The sequence below is a fragment of the Coffea arabica genome, chromosome 1e (assembly GCF_036785885.1).
Source record: "Coffea arabica cultivar ET-39 chromosome 1e, Coffea Arabica ET-39 HiFi, whole genome shotgun sequence".
Lineage (NCBI taxonomy): Eukaryota > Viridiplantae > Streptophyta > Magnoliopsida > Gentianales > Rubiaceae > Coffea > Coffea arabica.
This window is the reverse complement of record NC_092311.1, coordinates 45,865,759-45,884,603: the sequence shown is the minus strand read 5'-3', so window position 1 is coordinate 45,884,603 and position 18,845 is coordinate 45,865,759. Positions and strand designations below refer to the sequence as shown.

At 35.3% G+C, this 18,845-nt stretch overlaps 1 protein-coding gene across 3 annotated transcripts; it reads right to left on the bottom strand.

Moving 5' to 3' along the window:
- Positions 1 to 133: 133 nt before the first annotated feature.
- LOC113706866 (uncharacterized) lies at positions 134 to 16,031 on the bottom strand. Of its 3 annotated transcripts, none has more exons than XM_027228903.2 (25): positions 15,508 to 16,031; positions 14,006 to 14,173; positions 12,986 to 13,060; positions 12,035 to 12,113; positions 11,569 to 11,633; positions 11,314 to 11,403; positions 10,534 to 10,623; positions 10,308 to 10,394; positions 10,024 to 10,107; positions 9,508 to 9,627; positions 8,681 to 8,712; positions 8,453 to 8,585; positions 6,785 to 7,357; positions 5,454 to 5,998; positions 5,205 to 5,268; positions 5,001 to 5,103; positions 4,648 to 4,823; positions 3,383 to 3,508; positions 2,934 to 3,004; positions 2,648 to 2,713; positions 1,593 to 1,665; positions 937 to 1,056; positions 766 to 843; positions 597 to 647; positions 134 to 504 (listed from the first exon to the last, which is right to left on the bottom strand). In XM_027228903.2, exons 1-25 carry the CDS (start codon positions 15,730 to 15,732, stop codon positions 394 to 396), a joined length of 3,405 nt encoding a protein of 1,134 aa, XP_027084704.1. In that variant the 5' UTR covers positions 15,733 to 16,031; the 3' UTR covers positions 134 to 393. The 3 variants fall into 3 exon arrangements, with proteins under 3 accessions (XP_027084704.1, XP_027084711.1, XP_071914281.1); XM_027228910.2 differs by having other exon boundaries at positions 2,648 to 2,710; XM_072058180.1 differs by lacking the exons at positions 11,569 to 11,633; positions 14,006 to 14,173; positions 15,508 to 16,031.
- Between the last annotated feature and the right edge of the window lie 2,814 nt (positions 16,032 to 18,845).

Genomic DNA, 18,845 nt, shown 5'->3' with positions numbered 1-18,845 from the left:
TTGATCATATATTATATGTACATTTCATTTGAGCATATTTGTCAGTCTTAACCATTATTATACTTCAGCCACATTATTTGCAGACCATGAACAAGTATATTCAATACAAAATAAAAAAGATAAAGTGATGCACTTTCTTCTGAATGACAAAATTCATGACCATAAATAGTGGGTGGAACAGCAGGGCAAGGTACACATCTCGCAGCTCAAAATTACACTCGCTATTCCCTTTAGAAAAAGGATATATTACACTTATAATTGATGTAAAATATACACCATCAACCTCGAGAAGTAAGAATGGAAATAAAAAAATAAATCCACCTTTACATCAATTATACAGGGGAAAAATGTAAGCTGATGAAAGAAGCTTTGAAGCTTCATGTGATGGAAATCTCATGGCAGTGAATCTATCCTTTCCAACACTTCTAATCTGGCCCTCCTCCTCCAGCCATTCATGGTGGCAACGAGGTTGATTAGCCCCACAATTTGACTTTTCGTGTATTCCTAAAAGTTCAAAAAACCCAAGGCATGAAATAAAAGTATGTAGACCTTTAGAGAGGTTCATTATTTAGCTTAGGTGGTTAAAATCTTCTTACCGGATGAGCACGCGCCCAATGAACATATTCAGTTTCTGGAAGGTAAAAGGCCTGCCCAAAGGGTGGAGGGACAAGATAATACTTAGTAACCGCAACCTATAGAATATGATATATGTGACAAATACAAGCGCAAGAAATCTTAGTAGTGTGAGAACCATCTTATACTTACCTTGATAAAAGCTTCGACTATCTGCAGTTTTGGCCTCACGTCAAAAGAGACTATATGCTTTAAGCCATTAATCAAAACCTGAAACAAAATGAAGATCACCACACTTCACTTCATAGGGAAGAAGATTAAAAACTTCAAGTCGACCAGATATGCATCAGGCTAAAAGTAAACCTGAAGATCCAGCGACATTAGTGCCCGTCCCTCATTAGTACACTTCTTCACCCTCGAAAGACCTTCAATGAGAGCTTCAGCAACAATTTCAACTCCATACTCTAAGAGAAGGTCCTGAACCTGAGTATTATACGGTTATTAATATATAGTCAATTTATTTGTTTCCCTCTCATGCAAGGAAAACTAGTTACTTTTTTTTTTATGAAAAAAAAAACCTAGATATTTAGTTCTCTAACCATAAATACATCCATACAATTCAAAACTTCAGATAACCGGCAGAGGCAAGCCAAACAGACAAATCAAGTAGACATCAGAGTTTTACGAAGAGCTAGATAGAACAAAGAGGATATTTTATTTCATTACATTAGTTATTGATAATTGAATCAAATAAATAAAAACTCCTGCTGCACAAATATGCTTGGCAGGGATGCAATTCATCTGATCTTTATCCCCAATACTTCTAGGAGAAATTTCTAAAGAATACAGTGATCTAAGAAGGATGCAGTAGCATTTAAGTTCTAAGTAACAATATAATACAATTAGAACTAATGCCAACAAAAAAAAAAATAAAATAAAATCCTCTATACTATAATGCAAATATCCTGTAGCTAAACAAAGAGCGTGCAAATGTTTGACTACATTGAACTAGCTCTTACCTCCTTCCGGATGCCGCCATGGGCAAGTCGTGTCGTGTAGTGCTTAAACTCTCCCAGCAGTAAATCAACATAACTATGGGCAAAAGACATGTTAACAATCAAATCTTTTTCAGCACAGAATTCAATATGTCATGCATGCATATTAGAAAGAAACTAAGACTACTTGGGTTGAGGAGATGTATACCATTCACCTATCGATTTCATTTCTATTATAAATTGGTGCAAAGAGCTTTATTTACCTCATCACTAGTTATGTATCACATGGAACAAGACCTTTGCCAAGTTGAGTTGCTGGTTAATCCTTTTCAGTCTCTCCTTTAACAAGCAACTATACCATAATTTTATCATGTAAAAGCATCATATGGATATTTATTCACTCAGAAGTTCGACTTTAAACTTGGTAGGAAGAATATGGTAATTCTTACTTTACATTTTTTTTTCTCATTTTATCTTTTACAGATGACTTTTGTAAGTTGAATGTCAAGAAGTGAAACATTGAGAAGCAACCTATCATCTTTACTCCAGCCCTTCACAAAATTAGACATTTGCTCAAGTATGCATCTTACGCGCTAACCATGATATGATAAAGCTTAGACCTTCCATGGAAGGACTTATCCAAACAACAACAAAATTCAAAAGAAAAAAATGACTCAACTAAACTACATTTCTCTTTTGCAATACAGAATCTACACGATTATCCCCCACTGAACTTAATTATACAGATTCTAATTCTTTAAGCAATACATAAACTCCTGCCATTATAAATGTGAAATCACCAGTTGTCATGTCATATTTAATCAAAGCATAAAACAAATTCAACTGAATACATGTGTTTTCCCAAGATATTGTTATAGCATCAGAATTTCAACATTGCACAAACAAACTAAATTACTGTCATTTTGATTATTGTTATTTAGTTCACTGAAACAAGAAGATTGGTATGATAACCATGACAATTGAATAATTTATGGCCCGTATATTCTTCATGCTGATTGATGCATCCCCCTCTTGCCTTTGTGTCAAATTTCATGATAGATGAGTCTACAATGACATACCCGTTGTGCTCCATTCCAAGCTCTCTCACCTCCCATTTGGCATTGGTTATCCTATCAATGTACCTGCTTTAACACTTAAAAAAGTCACACACATTGGAGACTATTTCATTTTGTAAAGTTTTCAAATGTTTAATTGCCTGTTCGTGAAGTGACAATAATTATAGATGCAATGCCACTAGCAACTGAAAAACAATGATGGAGCTGTTATATTGATGTCATTTGTGCTTCAGAATGTAGCTTTTTAACAAGGGCTAACTGCACAAGCAATATCTACCCTATGACTCACCCATTTATGTGTAGTAGTAGTCTTGCAGTTGTTTTGTGAACATGCTGCGTGAGGTCTGGCACAGCATCCACCTGAAAAGAGAAAAGCCAATCATAACCTCTTCAATGCACATCATACAATTTTCAAGTGACCAAAAAGTTGGTGATAACAACTCTGGGTATTAGGGAAGGCTGCTACCAGCCACCCAAAAGTAAATTTTGACAAAAATCAGTAACTATGTTAGACCCAGCTCATAATTTTTTCAGCTTATGTAGCTGATAAAAGCGCAAAAAGTTCATACAGATATTGCAACTACTAGCAATGAGTTTCTCCATTTATTCATAGCAGTCAGTTGTATACAACTCAAACTCTTAACACATATATTTCTCATTACGTCAAACACAATAACATGTTCCTTTTGTGTGATTCTGATCATGTAGTACATCAATTTAATGTAGTTGCGTATATACCAGATGCGCATAGAAATCTTCGATAATTGCCGGATTTCTTTGCAGAAGCATTGACTGAAGATGGGTCTTTGATCTATGCAGTAAATGAGCAACAAGAGATATAGTGTCAGCAGCTGTACATCTTTCCTGCATCATGATAAAAATATAAATTATGCACAGGTCTAATCAGATGTTGCACTCAGTCAGTAAGCAAGCAGTAAAACAGTACATCCACTATCAGCAAGATGAGATATGCAATGGTGATAGCATGTTGATGAGTGCGAAAAAAGGAAACTACGAAGGAAGGATTAGAAAAACAATGTAACAAACAGATTAGAGTATAAGTCTTTTGTTTGAACTAGGACTTAAATATCATATCCATGTCACAACAATTTCACAAAAGAAACAGTAATTTTTCCTATGTCTCTGGGTATGTGTATCACAAACATGGACAGACATACATACGGGATATCAAGTGCTGTTACACAAATGCTTGAAACCTAAAATGTGAACTTTAATTTTATACTCCCTCCATCCCGAAAAGTTTGATGCCTTTCAAGACTCCAACTTGTTATCAACAGGGCCCAACTTTTGAAGAATTCATCTTCATTTTCCATTTTGCCCTTCATTTGAATACAAAAGGTGGACAATGAATGGACAAAACATGACAGCGGGGTCCACATATTTATTGGTTGGCATATGTTACTCCAGTTAGAATTAGAGCGTGAAGACATGCAAGGCAATCATTTCAAAATGGTTGGTGTGTGCATATCAATCAACTGAACACCAAAGTTGCATGTCTTGATGGAAGACTTTCTGGTCCCAATAATACTTACTTTTTAGTTAGGTGAGACATGGGTAAGCAATGGAAATTATTGATAAAGTTACAATCATTTTTGGCAATGACACACAGTTTGGGACAGACCAAAATGGAAAGCATGACACTTTAATGGGACGGAGTACTAAATATTGGTCCCACCATTACATCAAATAATCCACTTTACAGTAATCAACCTACACTTTTAGCATTTACACCCCATCAGATATTTCAATTTACAGCAATCAACATAAGCTTTTAGCATTTACAAATGTTACTGGTTACACAGCCTAGATTGGTTCTAAATCCCCAATTGCGGTCCCATGACCTCAAATGTGACTCAATTAAATAAAGTGCAGATAAAACAGCTAGCACACGTACCTTTAAAAAAATCATTTTTTCTATATGAGAAACCAATTAGTTGAACATGAAATGCTACCAAGGCTTACTCCAGAATCTACAAAAATACCTTGAGACTAAATGAGGTGCTTGGCAAGCTACTGGGTGGACTAGCTGGCATAACATCTGAAAGACTGAATGCAGTATTGGGCGACGTGGGAGAAGAGGAGGAAGCTGACGCAGGCTGTGGTTTTATCCACTGATCACACTCTTGTGTTATTCTGGACAAAGCGGTTTTTAACCTCTCTGAGGAATAAGAGACGAAGGTCCTCATAAGAAGAAGCCTCACAGACACTTTAAACGCGCGAGATTGAAAATAAATGGGGAATAAAACTTAATGACATAAATGCTCACCAAAGAACAAAAAAGGAATAAAAATTCTTTGATAACAGTATGGAGGAACTAGCATTAGAAGAAACTTACGAGATAGGAAGTCATTCAGGCCTTTTCCGCTATGGTGAATATTCATCTGACAGAAGTTCTCAAATATACAGTGGAAAAAGATCCCAAACAATTGGCAGATTCCCTGTTAACAAGTAAAAATTTCCGATAAATGTACCAACAAAAAAATGTAAAGAAAAGCAAAAAGAAACAAGCAGCAGATGTAAATGTGAACCATGAAGATACCTTGAAAAACTCAACATTGACTACCTCTAACTTCTGCATTAGTCTTGCATATTTATCCATCAACCTATTTAGTAAACCACATTAAGGTTAACATATCCAGGAATGTGTAAGTTATATAACACTGAATAGAATCAATTAACCTTAGAAGACTTAAGTGATGATCCAGTTTGTGACCTATTTAGTAAACCACATTAAGGTTAACGGGCCCATGACTGTGAAAGTTATAAAACATTGAATCAAATATAACACCTTAGAAGACTAAGTGATGATCCAGTTTGTGCTCTCATTTCTTCATCGTTCCAATGCGAAGAATGGCTTCTTGAATGATTGGGCTTGGAAATCCGGCTTGGGAGTTGACTATCTTCATCAATAAAATCAGCAAGAAGGTCTTCATTTTCGTCTTCTGAGAAGGCTGCATTCCCATTAAAATTTTGTCCACCAGCAGTTTTTGATGTAGCTTTATTGAGGAAAGATTTTTCAAGAGTGGTTCCAGCTTCTCCAGGCACTGATGATCCATTAGGTAAAAAGGAGTCAGAGTACTCCTTAGGACTATTACTTAGTTCTGGAGAAAATGGATTTCCACTTTTAAGCCAATTCTCAAATCCACTCCTCTTTGAACCAGTTTCACCTTCATTTACTGATTTATTAGCACGTAGCAATTGAACATTGGAAGTCCTATTGGATGAAACAATAAGAGCTGCTCCATCACCGAAAAGGCCAGCAAAGCTTACTACTTGTATAGTTTCAGGTGGCATTGTCAACCAATTCTCTTTTTCCATCACCATTTTCAAAGCCTGCAAGAGAAAATGAAAAATTTTTAACACGTGCAAAAACACACGAGGAAAACAAAAAGCGGAAGAACTTTCTGTAAAAAGTCGAATCAACCTGTGCTTTTCCAAAAGAAACAAGATAAAATCTAATATTCATATATTTGAGGTGCACTTAAATGGTTCCATATTGAGCCACTGCGGATTTAGATATCAACGACAAATATATTTTGGATGATAAAAGATTAAAAGGAGTTTTGCATAACCAGCTCATAGATAATTGCAGTTACTACTGTTTCTGTCACATATGCCTCTATGATTATCAGGCCCTACTAGCATGCAATACATGTATATGCTAATACAAACTATGAATGTAAAAAATTTCAAATACAGAAGCATGTACGATTGGAAACATAGGAAAAAACTTTGTAGTTGACAACAATTAGTGATAATGGATATCAGACTCTTCAGTGGACAGCAAAGCAGATACCTATATAAATCAAGTAATGAGAATTTTTGCCATTACCATATGCAACATCCACCATCATCTTAATCTTGGACTCAAAAGAAATCTATAATAAACATCCTTTGTGGCCCATTTCAGTAAAAGGAAATTGAACAACTATTGATTACGCAAGCTTTGACACAAGTAAATATTAGGGGAGATTTCAATTTGACGGGTCTCTTAGTTTATAGTAGGAATATTTCTCAAATCTGGGTCAAATTGTGGCTCTTTGGTAAGCTACCCTTTGAAAATTTCACAACCCATGCCTAGAATTGGTATAACTGAGTTTATAACTGAGTCAAACTTACATGTATGCTTTGCCGATGGAAAGAAACAAAGTAATTTTCACAAACAGTTTTGACTTTCTGCCTGAACTCAACTGCTTCAATCCCACAGAAAGCTTCCCCAGACAAGACAAAGGTGTTCAAATCTTCATAATTTTTCAAAAATTGATAAGTGCTAGTAGAACAAACAGCTGAAGAAGAAAGCAAAACTGCGACACGGCTTGTTGCAAGCTGCCAAAGATTCCTCCGACCTCTTCGTAAGGTATGTGAAACCAAGGTTGTAGCATCTTTCCGTAGCTGAAACCACGGAGATCCACTGCTCGAAGCTGCACTTCCATCATCCCTTTCATTATTTGCATAATCTGCATGCCTGAAGCCATTGCTTCCATCAGTATCAGGCAGAGTCGGAGAAGTAATTGCTGGCTCTTGAACAGAGGACAAAATTTCTGTGTCATCGTTTGTTGTAGAAAGCTTCTCATCATATTTCAAGGAATCTGAAGAACATGATGATTTTGGATCCCCATAATGAAAGTCACTTGAAAGTCCATGAACATCATCTGGTTTCTGCTCCGAAATTGACATTTTATGTGCAGAAACCTGAGACAGAAACCCAAAAAAAAAAAAAAATCATGATCCAGTACTGAAGGATGCCATGACTTTCAGAGGTATGCAAAGTCCTCTTCTGACAATATACATTCCTACTGGAACTAAAGAAACTCCTACACACTCAAAACAAACTCATATAGCTACAACCGGGATACAACACGATAGCAAATAAGTTTCTGAGGTTAAAAACTGCATGTAAGATCAAAAGACTGAAAAAGATCCTTTAGAATACAGGTAAGCAAAGTAACTGCAACTCAATAGCATCAAAATGTAGAGGTGCATATCCAACTTCAAAAGTACAAGCATTTCATAAGTAAATATATGAGCTGAAAGTCCTTGAGACAACATAAAAATACATTTTTATAGAATACTAACCAAAAAGGAAAATCATTAAGCACTGACATTGAACCTAGAAGAAATTCGGTTTGCCATGGCCTATAGAGGGTGATGAACTGTTGGTCGGGATAGGCATTCTGGTGGTAATAAAAATTTGGAAATAGTTCTGGAAGCAAAATTACTTAAAGGTTTCTAATGATGCTGATGTCAGAAATTTTGTACAAACAGTTATTCTGCAAGGAAACATAATTGGACACAATCTCTGAAGTTTGTCTTATATGTTGTAATGGTAACCAATTACAGTAAATCAAAGGTTAGGTTCTCGCTGAAGGAAAATTTATAAAACCTCATACACACGACATAGCTTTCATCACATGCACTGAGAAGTGATGTCACTGAATACAAAAGATGGATAAATTCTGGAAAAAAAAAATAGTTTCTTAATCTGCTTTGGAAGTTTAAGAGCTAAATCCTAATAGCTTCCTTTGCTGCTTCTGATAACTATTTGAAGTGCATTCTGGTTCTTCCATACCTTTACCATCCATTAACACATCTTGACATAGATTGCAAACTAAATTCCCCACTCCCACCCGCAACCCTAAATATTGTGTCACCAAAAGGAGAATTTCTAGACTTGTACAAGAGACAGCACATATGCATAGAGCACTGAAGACTAGAAGGCAGAGAAAGTCAAACGCAATAGCTCAAGAATACTCATTACATAACTCAAGGGAAATTAGAAATCTTTACCGCATCCTCCAGCTGGAAGCGCAAAACATCATAATACAAACACATCAACTTGAACAGGACAGCTAGTGTTGCTAGTAAACACTCCCTGAATTTGGATTCAGGTATTTGCATACATAGGTCGCTGTAGGTAAGCCTGGAAATGAGTATTGTAACTGTTATAAAGACATCCACAACCAATGCAGCAGCTATATGAATTAAACAAGAGCTAGCAGGGAATGTTACTTGTACCTAGAACTTTGTGCATCGTGATTGTCTAGATCCTGAAAAAATCAAAAGCAGTTATTCAGATGTAAGAAAGCAATCGGCAAAAAACTAGATGCAATTCAGAAGAGCTTATGACATACATTTGCATCCAAAGGTCTTTTATCAAAGTTTCCTATGCTGACATCGGTCAAAACTGTGTATGCACATTTGTGTCTATTAAAGCACAATCAACTTTATTGAAATCCTAGTTGAAGAAACAGTCCCACAAAAGTTAACAAGGGAAGGAGGAAGAGATAGAGATGGAGATAGATCAAAGAGGAGGAAGAGATAGAGATGGAGATAGATTAAAGGGAAGGAGCAACAGAGATAGATAGATATATAGACGGATAGATAGATACAGCAGCGATTTGAGAGAAAGCAATGACGAAAAAGGACAACAGGTATGACTACAACTCAAGCCTTACTGAACTTATCCTCTTCTAGAATTCTTTCATTTCCAGACAATTCAAATCTTAAAAAGAATCATGAAGAATAGCATCACAATTTTCAGAATACCAAGAATTTTTTTTTTTTTTTTAAACTAGCATAGCAGCATTTAACTCATAGTACAGAGTTGTTGAGAGTAGCATAGCATGCATTGGTTCTGGAGGCTTACAACAGTTGGCCGAATTTCCATCATCATATACAAAGTAGGCATATATAAGGTTGTTTCAATGTAAATGGTAGCTTTGATATTAATACAACTCCAATCTAGAATGATGAGCAGAGCACGTAATTTTAGATGCATAAGTTCACCATGTAAATGTAAAAAGAAAAAACACCATCTAAAAATTATAATCACATGGATATACCCCTTTCACAATAGTCTTCAATACGGAATGTGTTTCAGAGATAACCTCCTGCATAAAAAAGCTTTGTATTTTCTCGGCAAGCCCAGCAACATCCCCGATCAAAGCATAAGCATCAAGCACCTGCACCCAAAAAAATTAAAAAAAAAAAAAGATAATGGGGCATTAAGAAATCCCAGCGCCCGCCTCAAGCTTACAAGCAATCAAATTACATGGAAAAGGAAAATAAGCCAAGGATGAGAATTAATTAAAGCAAACACAATTTTAACATAAAACTAGTGTTTCCAAATCTCAAGTGTTCAAGTTATGAGAAACATAAAATAAGAAATTGACTTACAGACTAAACTATGACAAATACTACTTGAAAAGTGAGAAAATAACTTATGGAAGAGATAAAGATGTTAGAATTATAAAGTAAGAAATTGAACTGAATGAAAAAACCTTGAACAAGATTGACGTACTCGATAGCACACAAAATTTAATTGATATTCCATTTATAAGCAAATCTGAGGTACTTACAGTGATATAGGAATCCTCTTTGAAGTCCTGGCAAACTTCTATTAGGAGTGAATCCAGCTTTTGAAGTGTTTTTCCCAGCCAAACCTGCAATAAACTCGCAGAGAAATCACAAATACATGAGAAATGCTGACCGTAAGAACATCATATAGCCGTACTTAGCAAAAAGAAGAAAGGAAGCAAGCAGATGTTTAACTACTTTCCGAATTGAACCAATAAAAAAATTTGTGGCTCAAGCTGTTCATGACTGGATTTTCTAAGAGTTCCAGTGCAGTTAGCCAATTCACCTCAACACCACGGCTCATCTCTTGTACAGCTGAAAGCTCTGACAAACTATCTAGAAGTTGCAAATACTCTGATAACACTTGGAAAGCCTGTCCACACATGTAAAACATTCAGCAGTTTTCTAGATGGATTTAGATAAAATGACACATTCCTTGAGAAGAAGTAAAAAGAGTTACTTCAAAACTAAGGTAGGATACCACAAAAGTGTGTTAGAAGCAGGAATGACACCTTAGAGAAGTTCCCCTCCTCAACAAGAGTTTCAAGAACAACTTGCATGTCTAATGCATGGCGAAGCTCAGTCACAATCGGAAGCATGTCCTGCAGGTAGCAGCTGTAGTTATAAGCTTCACATGTGCAAAATGTGCCAGAGAGAACTGAGAGAGAGAGAGAGAGAGAGAGAGAGAGAGAGAGAGAGAGAGAGAGATGCAATAGCAACAACAAGGATAAGAATGCAACAACCTCTTAGTAAGCATTAGTTGCAAAGGAGATAAAAATCCAAAGAAAAAGCATGTCCACTTGCTTCGTGTCTCAATCATGAAATTCAGAAATTAAATCTTTTTGATGCATGTAAAGCTCATTACATGCCCCTTATGTGAACATTTCACATCCTAGACCAACTTCTACCGCACAAGTCAACCATACAATTAATTTCCCAATAAACAAGCATAAGGAAAAATTGCTAGGCAATCATGTGAAAAGTGCATATGCATGCACTTGATATGCACTTGTCAAAAACAACAGAAAATGCATAAACATGGAGAAACATACAGAAAATCACACATTCCTTTTGATGAAACTGAAAATGGTTACAATTGTATCATAGATACAGAATAAACCTCCTGAAAAAATAATGGAAAAAAAAAAGCATTTCATAAAGGACACTGACAGAAAAAGAGTAGAAAGTAGAAACCTTGGCCAAATAAATCAACTCATTCTACATGTATCTCCGTGTGTAAAAGGAAAGAACGAGATCAACTGATTGTGTCAAAACTAAAATGTAGGAGGTACCAGAAGTGCTTGTTTCTTCCTCGAACTTTTGGTAACAATGAGATCTCTGGATACCTCATTCCTTGATGAAACAAGGTGCCTTCGCCCATTCTGCAGGGATTACAAAGGATAAAGTACCATGAAAGATATAAAATTCAAGAACACATTACTAACCCAGACTAGAAGCACCTTATATGCATAACAACTTCAAGATGTTGCACTATTCTGAGCTATTTAGATAAGACAGAGTTAAAGGCAACAATATCACCTGCTTACCATGCAAATAACATTTGCAACCTTTAAATCTTTCTCCAATTCTCGTACCAAATTCATTCCCTTCACTAGGAAATGCATCACACAATGTTAAGCTATCAGATTTAGCGGACAAATTTTGCAAGTACAAAGTAAAGTATTTAACAGGTAAGGCTGGAAACAAAGCACACAAAGAGTCAGGAAGCAGATGTTCCATGCCACTGTCAAAGAAAATTAATAAAAGGGGAGATAGCGTAATGAGATGGAATCTTCAACGATAAAAATAAACATGAGAAAAAAATTACAGGTAATGATATTGAATGGGTTGTATAAACCTAACTAAAGTTAGAAGCATAGATTCTGATACTCACAAATAACATGCATTAAGAAAGCACCTTAAAAATGCCATAGCTTATAGTCTATACAACAATAGCACACTCAAATTATCCACTTCTTTTCATAATTATCCAGAAAGCAAGAATAAACATACCCATTTCTTCATGATGCTCCATTACATGGCGTGATAAACGCTCAGAAATTCTATCCAACTGTGCTAATCTAAGAGCAGCCTATACGTAAGAAAAGCATACACAAAAGTTAATAGTCAACATAAAGATATGCAGATATTCTAAAAATTGTTAGCACATCTGCAACGGTGGTTTAAAAACCAGAAAGCATCAACAAGGCCAGAAACACAAGGGCAGCTAATGACAAGAAAGATGGTGATAAACGAGAGTGATTGCAAAAGAGTTTTTAATCACAAGAAGACCATATGCTAAAATTAGTGGCATTGAGCAGTCTGTTGTTCAAATTGTACATTAAAACGGGTTTCATAAAATTAACAAGCTTAGCTAGTCAGCATTCTGTCAGAAATGAAGCTTCCCATGCCCTGCCGATTTGGGCTTATTGCTTTTTTAAGATAATATGATGGCTCAATTCAGTTCGTCTCTACAAGTATCATTTTTCAAGAGCTAAAAGAATAATATTTCCAAGAAGCAAGGGTGTTAAAATCAGGACTCCATAAAGAGGTAAAACACACCTAAGTTCCAACATTAAGCATCATTGCATTTAACGCTCGCAAGGGCACACTACTTACACTAGACTCATAACCAATTAATAAACAAAAATTCTACCCTATGCACCACTAAATACATGGTAAGTACAATAATTTGAAACTGGCCCAAAAGAAGTTATGATCATATTAATGGCATTGGAAAGTAGGGCAAGTCAAAGCACGAACTCAAGGATCAGGTAATTCTCGACCACTGTCATGATAATGACGATAACTAACAATGCAATTATTATGATTTTTGTTGTGTGATCATGATTGTTATGCTTTGAACAACTGTATTTTCGTCAGCATTCAACATATCAATTCTTGAAAGAAGGAAATGCAAATTGCAATACAAGCTCAATATGGTGAGAGAGATGCAGGTGTCACCTTTTCCTCGAAATATGCAAGCTCATTCTCTTCACAGGAAATATGCTCTAATACATATCTTACTGGATCAAACTCCTAGCGTCCACAAGAACAAGTGCAGTCAGTAACATATTGCTAAACATGATGAACAAATGCGATTGCATCATATTCGGAACATTGAGCGTGAAAAAGGAATATGAGAAATTTCTAGGCACTTTGAACAATTAAACTCCAGTAATACCAGTCTTTGATGTAAACCACGGCCAAATTTGAATGTCCAAGGCAATTTTCAGAATACAACGTGATTTATGAAATTGCTTTCACTTTTCAACAGTGCAGTAAAGAAAAAGGATTAGGCAACAATGACTTTTTGACATTGAAGTGAACCTTTCCTGTTCTCCATACATAGAGTTATCCCTCATTCATTGGTTAGTCATGCCATTCATTTTCTTTAAGCCAGTTAGGTCCAACCTTTCATTACCATTCATGTTGTCCAGTAGGTCCTACCTCTCATTAGCATTAACATTGTCCATAAAAAATACAACTGAAGGATGTAACTCGAGGCTGAGGAGCAACAGTTACTTTCTACTCAAAATTGATTCTGGTGATAACAAAATATTCAAGCAATAGACAAAATCTTTCCAAATAAAGAGAGAGGATTCAAAAGACGTTTTGACAAAAATCCACATAAAGAGACCAATTCAACAGATGAAGCAGTTTGGTACTCCACAAATATTGAGGGCCTGAGGCAATGAATTTCAAATTTGTAGCAAATTACAAGCCAAACGACTCTTTTTCCTTCATGTACTGTTGTAATCCACATCTACACTATTAATCTACCAAAATTTTAAATGATCTATAGAAATAAGCTCCTATTGTACTGTTGTTTTGCTACAGAAAGAAAACCATGTCACAACCCCAAACTAAAAGTCAACCAGATCAAATTGATAAATGTAATACAATGATGGATATCTCTTGCATCAGATTAAATTTCTAAGATACATAACAGAATTCAGATCTAGCTAAAACAATAGAATCTACCTCTTCGTAGAATTCTTCTTCAAGTTCCTCAATAACTTGACCATCAGGTTTACTTCCATAGATTGAACTCAATTCTTCAGAACTAGATGCAAGACTATATCTCTGGTGCGGGGGAAGTGAAGCAAGAACTCGAGCAGCAACAGCTGCTGCTGCAGCTCGTTCAGGAACCTATAAGCCATGCGAATCCACACTTGTAAAATACAATGCGTATAAAGACCCAAAAAAGAACAAAAACCAAAAAACAAAAAAAGAAAAGAAACGGGCACAGTACTTTCTGTCTAGGACCCTTCATTCCCAGGTCAAAACTACAGTGACCCTACCATACCAAAATGATGAAAAACAACACTCGTTGTCTAAATAGTAAGGTGTTCTTAGGCTATAGATACAAACACAAGCACATGTCAATGCTGATGCAGATAGACATGCTCATTTGTATACACATTTCTAGAACTCTAAACCACATCACATGAAGAGCAAGACTGCTATAGGTGTCGATTTAACTGACGGGGATTTTCAATTTCAGTTGACCATGATGAATCATTCTATTGAGATATAGCAAAATTTTGTTTCATTCCATTACGCCAAAAAAAAAAAACTAATCTCTTCAAACAAGTAGAAATAATGTGTATATGGGTGGTTTCACATGAGACACTAACAAATATAAATTTCACGTACGGCAGCATAAACCTACTACTCCATTATCTGATCTTTTTCATCATCTTGCAATTCATATTCCTAATCATGTCAAAGATGGAAAATATCAGAATCATGCAAACACATATACTCATACTCAGGAAGTCCAAATCAATTTAACTTCTTTAAATCCACGGGGAAAACTAGTAGGAACACAAACTAATGCTCAAGTTTCTAAAGGGAATTCTAACTAATGAAACTCACTTAATTCTTAATCTCCATATGCTTAAAGCTTAATGAACCACATCCCAACGTTTCTAGTCTCATTGTCATCCCAGTCTAGCATAACCAATTAAATAGGTTTTCACCAGCAGGGAAACAGGTTTGTCACATGTTCTAGCATAACCAAGTAAGCCAAACACAAAGAGCATTGACCTACAAAACAATCATAGTACGCGATTGTCAACCTAACACCCACTTTTATATATAAGCAACAGACAAATGTGAAAGTTGCTCAGTTAGAAAGATACTCATCACCCACTTTTATATCTCCTCACTTCCGCAGCACAGTAAACATCAATCAAATGCTTATCCGTTCAACAAGTATACATTGCAACACAAAATAAAGAATCACCAAAATTGCTCAATACTACCACTGCCTACCCTGTACTTCGAAAAAACAAACCTGATAGCCCATACAAAGAAAATTTAAATACTTAAAATTAAACCTATAAAGCATCATACATTGCACAATCGGAAAAGAGTAGCTAACTCCATTCCATCAACTACACGAACATCATATGAGTATAAACATATACACATCTCGTAATTATAAGCAATTGAATATTCGGTCTAGGTGGGAAAAATACCTCGGGGCGATCGGAGGAGGAAGGGAGGAGGCCGAGGGATCGAGCAGAGCGGACGGAGCTGAGAAACTTCTCTCCGACTTTGGAAAAATCCATGCTGCCTCCTTGGGAGAAGAGCAGCGAGCCCAAGAACAAAAATCTAGATAATTCGAATCCTTCTTCGCTCAATTCGCCGCCATTGAATAGTATGAATGGACTCAAGGGGAATGGCAGTGAGTTCGACTGCATCTCAATTCGGGGCCCCAAAATAATCCAGCATTGCGGATCCCCTGTGGAAGCTAGATCGGATCCGGTTGCCGCCGACGGATTGCCAGTTCGCAAGTGATCGAGATGCTGGAGTATTCAGTGTGTGTGGTGCGTGTGCGTAAATTGTGCAGATCAACGATTTGGTGTTTAGTAATCCGCAGTGAATGTAATTGCAGTCCGTTTGGAGGCTGTTTGGTTGATTGTTCAGTGGAAAAGTGGCAGGGGAGTGGACTTTTGGGCTCTGCGCCTGAGAAGGATATTCAGTCGGCTTGTTTTGGTTTTTACGCTTTTGGTTGTTCTGGTTCTACGCTTTTTGTTCGCATTTATTTTCTGACAATTTACCTTATTTTTCTCTATTTAAAAAACATTTACTTTTTTTTTTTTTGATAAGTGCGAGGTTTATAATTCTTTTAATTTTTCACTTAGACTCCCTCTCACTCATCCTATTCAATCCATCCTGTTCCCTTCCCCATGAAACATTGACTTGTATGTCTCCGTTTGGATTAGCTGTTTTTTGGGGTACTTTTGAAAAAGTTTACTATACCAGAGTTTTTTGAGTATATTTTGGATAATTTTGAAATATTTAAGAGTAGGAGAATTTTTAAAATATATTTTGAGATTTTTTTAAACATTAAAAAAATTTAGACTACTTTTTAGTATAATTTTAAAAAAAATTTATAATATTTGAAAAACTGAATGATCCAACCAGTTACTAAGAAAACTGTTTAAAAATTATACGAAAGAAAACTGTTTAAAAAATCAAAATTTCTACATTCCACAATGTTACATGAAGAAAGAAAATAGTGACGATGGTGTTAAAATACATCTTAAGTTAGGTTGAATGTGATCTTTCATTATAAATTGACAAGATATGATCAAATTCTTCTAGAGAATGTAATAAAATGTGTCAATCAATCTCAAGTTTATGGATTTAAACTATCAAAAACGCTTCTAATAGGTAGCTTATTACATTGGTGCTTTGAAAATTAAAAAAGAAGATGTATTTATGATGTAATAAAAAAAATCTTTCCAAATAACTTGCTATCCAAACATATGTCATTGCTTTTATAGTCCATTTTGGGAGTTGAGATTTGATGGGAAAAGAAGAGAAATTGAGAGAAGCAAGTGGTTGCTGCTGTATGAGAGTTTGTAAGGGACACAAAAGAACGAAATCGAAAAATTAGGTAAGAATCTATTCTACAGCAATGTAAAAAAACTTTGGGCAGAAAATGAAAGAAAGCTGAATAAAGCTTCATAACATTTTCCAAAATATCACTCCCGTCCTTAAATGTATAGTGAATAAAATTTTAATGGCGTGTGTATCTAAAATCCTTCTATTTCTTTTTTAAACTCTCAAATAACACACTGTTCTCTTGTTTTCTCTTATCTTTTTTCTTTCGTAATTTAACATTTTCTATCTTTTCTTTTTATATCCCAAACTCGCAAACTAGCCACTAAGAAAAGCAATTGATGTGACTGATTTTGAGTTTTTCTTGCAGAGTGTACGTGTATCAATCTTGCTTGGAAGGCATGCCCGAAATCAGAGGGAGTGTTAAGGTTCAAGGTGCAATTTGCGTCACTAGAAATCCATTTAGTGACGACATTAGTTGCAAACTTGACAATATTAACATTGCTTTCCGGTTTACAAAATCTGGGTGCATAGTTTGATAATTACTTAGAATCTTTAAGAGCTTTTGTAAAATAAATATATCGTAACGATTTGATATATATGAAGTTAAAAAGTGATTCGAAAATGTATTTGTGAATTTTTATTTTTTATTTTGGTAGAGAACAACAATCCAAACATTAGCGGAATCAGTCTGCGGTTAATATAGTATCATATTTCCTTTCTACTGAGCTTTGTTGGAATTTCGAAGTTTCTTGCTATCTTATGGCCTGTCAGTATCCTTCACTCCATTTCTGGGTATCAATTAGAAGTTTCAGCTGGGCTCAAGACATGAAGAGGCAAGGATAGGAGGGAAACTGTTTGAGCTTCTGGAGAAATTGGATTAAACTGGGCTTTGTGATGAATTATGGAAAAGAGCGAAAAAAAAAACAAGAGAGATGTGGAGAGATAACCACATCATAAAAAATATTATTATAATTATTTCAAATAATATTCCAAATAATCCACTATCCAAACATACTAAATTAATATTCAGTTCGTCTGCTTTGATATTTTTGTATTTTTATGCGAAGCTTCGTTTTCCCTTCCAAGACTTCAGTCCTTGGTACTTAGCAGCATTGCAGCATTTATGTACTAGTCTTACTACTTAGCCCTTTGTGAACTTCATATTCAAGGTTCCAAAAGCGTTAAGATTGAACCACAGAAAGTCCAAGGACATCAATTTCTTGTTTGCATTGCTGTTTTCTATAAGAAAAATTTTACATTTTCCGTAAACATATTTTTTAATTATCCTTTACTTTATATGCATCAAATCGCTGCAGTATATTTTCTGTAAAAACACTTTAAAATAGCAATCTAAATGAATTCATAGTCTTTCCCTCTTACCTCCTAATCCATTCCAGATCCCTTTTCTATCCAAAGCTCATTGCATCAGTACAGTTCTTCTCATCTTTCTTCTTTCAGTTTTTGTCAATCTTTTGACTTTGATTATTTTAACTGCCTCTTTTGGTAAATGATGATGATCTATTTTAGCATATTTCAGATTTTTCTCTGTGCATCTATGTACGGAAATGCATAATCTATTGGTAGCACTTTGCTTTTAGGCATAAAATCACGGAGTGTGTTTGGATTGCTGAATTATTTTATATAATATTTCGCTTGCATCATAAATTCATTTCTCAATTTACTTTTTTATCTCACATACATCAAATCACAAAAAGTGCTACAGTAATTATTCCAAATAATATTTCAAAAAGCATTCTTTCGGTTGGGGTTGTACAGTCTTCAGGTTGTAGGACTCTGGTACATTATACTTATTTGATTGTTTTTAATAATATTTATTTGTTAATTTTCTCTCTTTACGCCATAGTCGCATTTTTTTCTCCTTTCCTTTGAAAAAAAAAAGAAGAAAAGTATCATCTCGTCACAACAAATTCAAATTATTGAAACCCTACATAAAAAATTAATC

Bases quoted from the DNA above. Each gene is read 5' to 3' on its own strand.
- LOC113706866 (XM_027228903.2), bottom strand. From the start codon at position 15,732: ATGCAGTCGAACTCACTGCCATTCCCCTTGAGTCCATTCATACTATTC. The intron at 10,624-11,313 runs GTACCTCCTACA...TGCTACCTGCAG, and splicing joins GGAAGAAACAAGCACTTCTG to GACATGCTTCCGATTGTGAC. The intron at 505-596 runs GTAAGAAGATTT...TTGAACTTTTAG, and splicing joins ATTGGGCGCGTGCTCATCCG to GAATACACGAAAAGTCAAAT.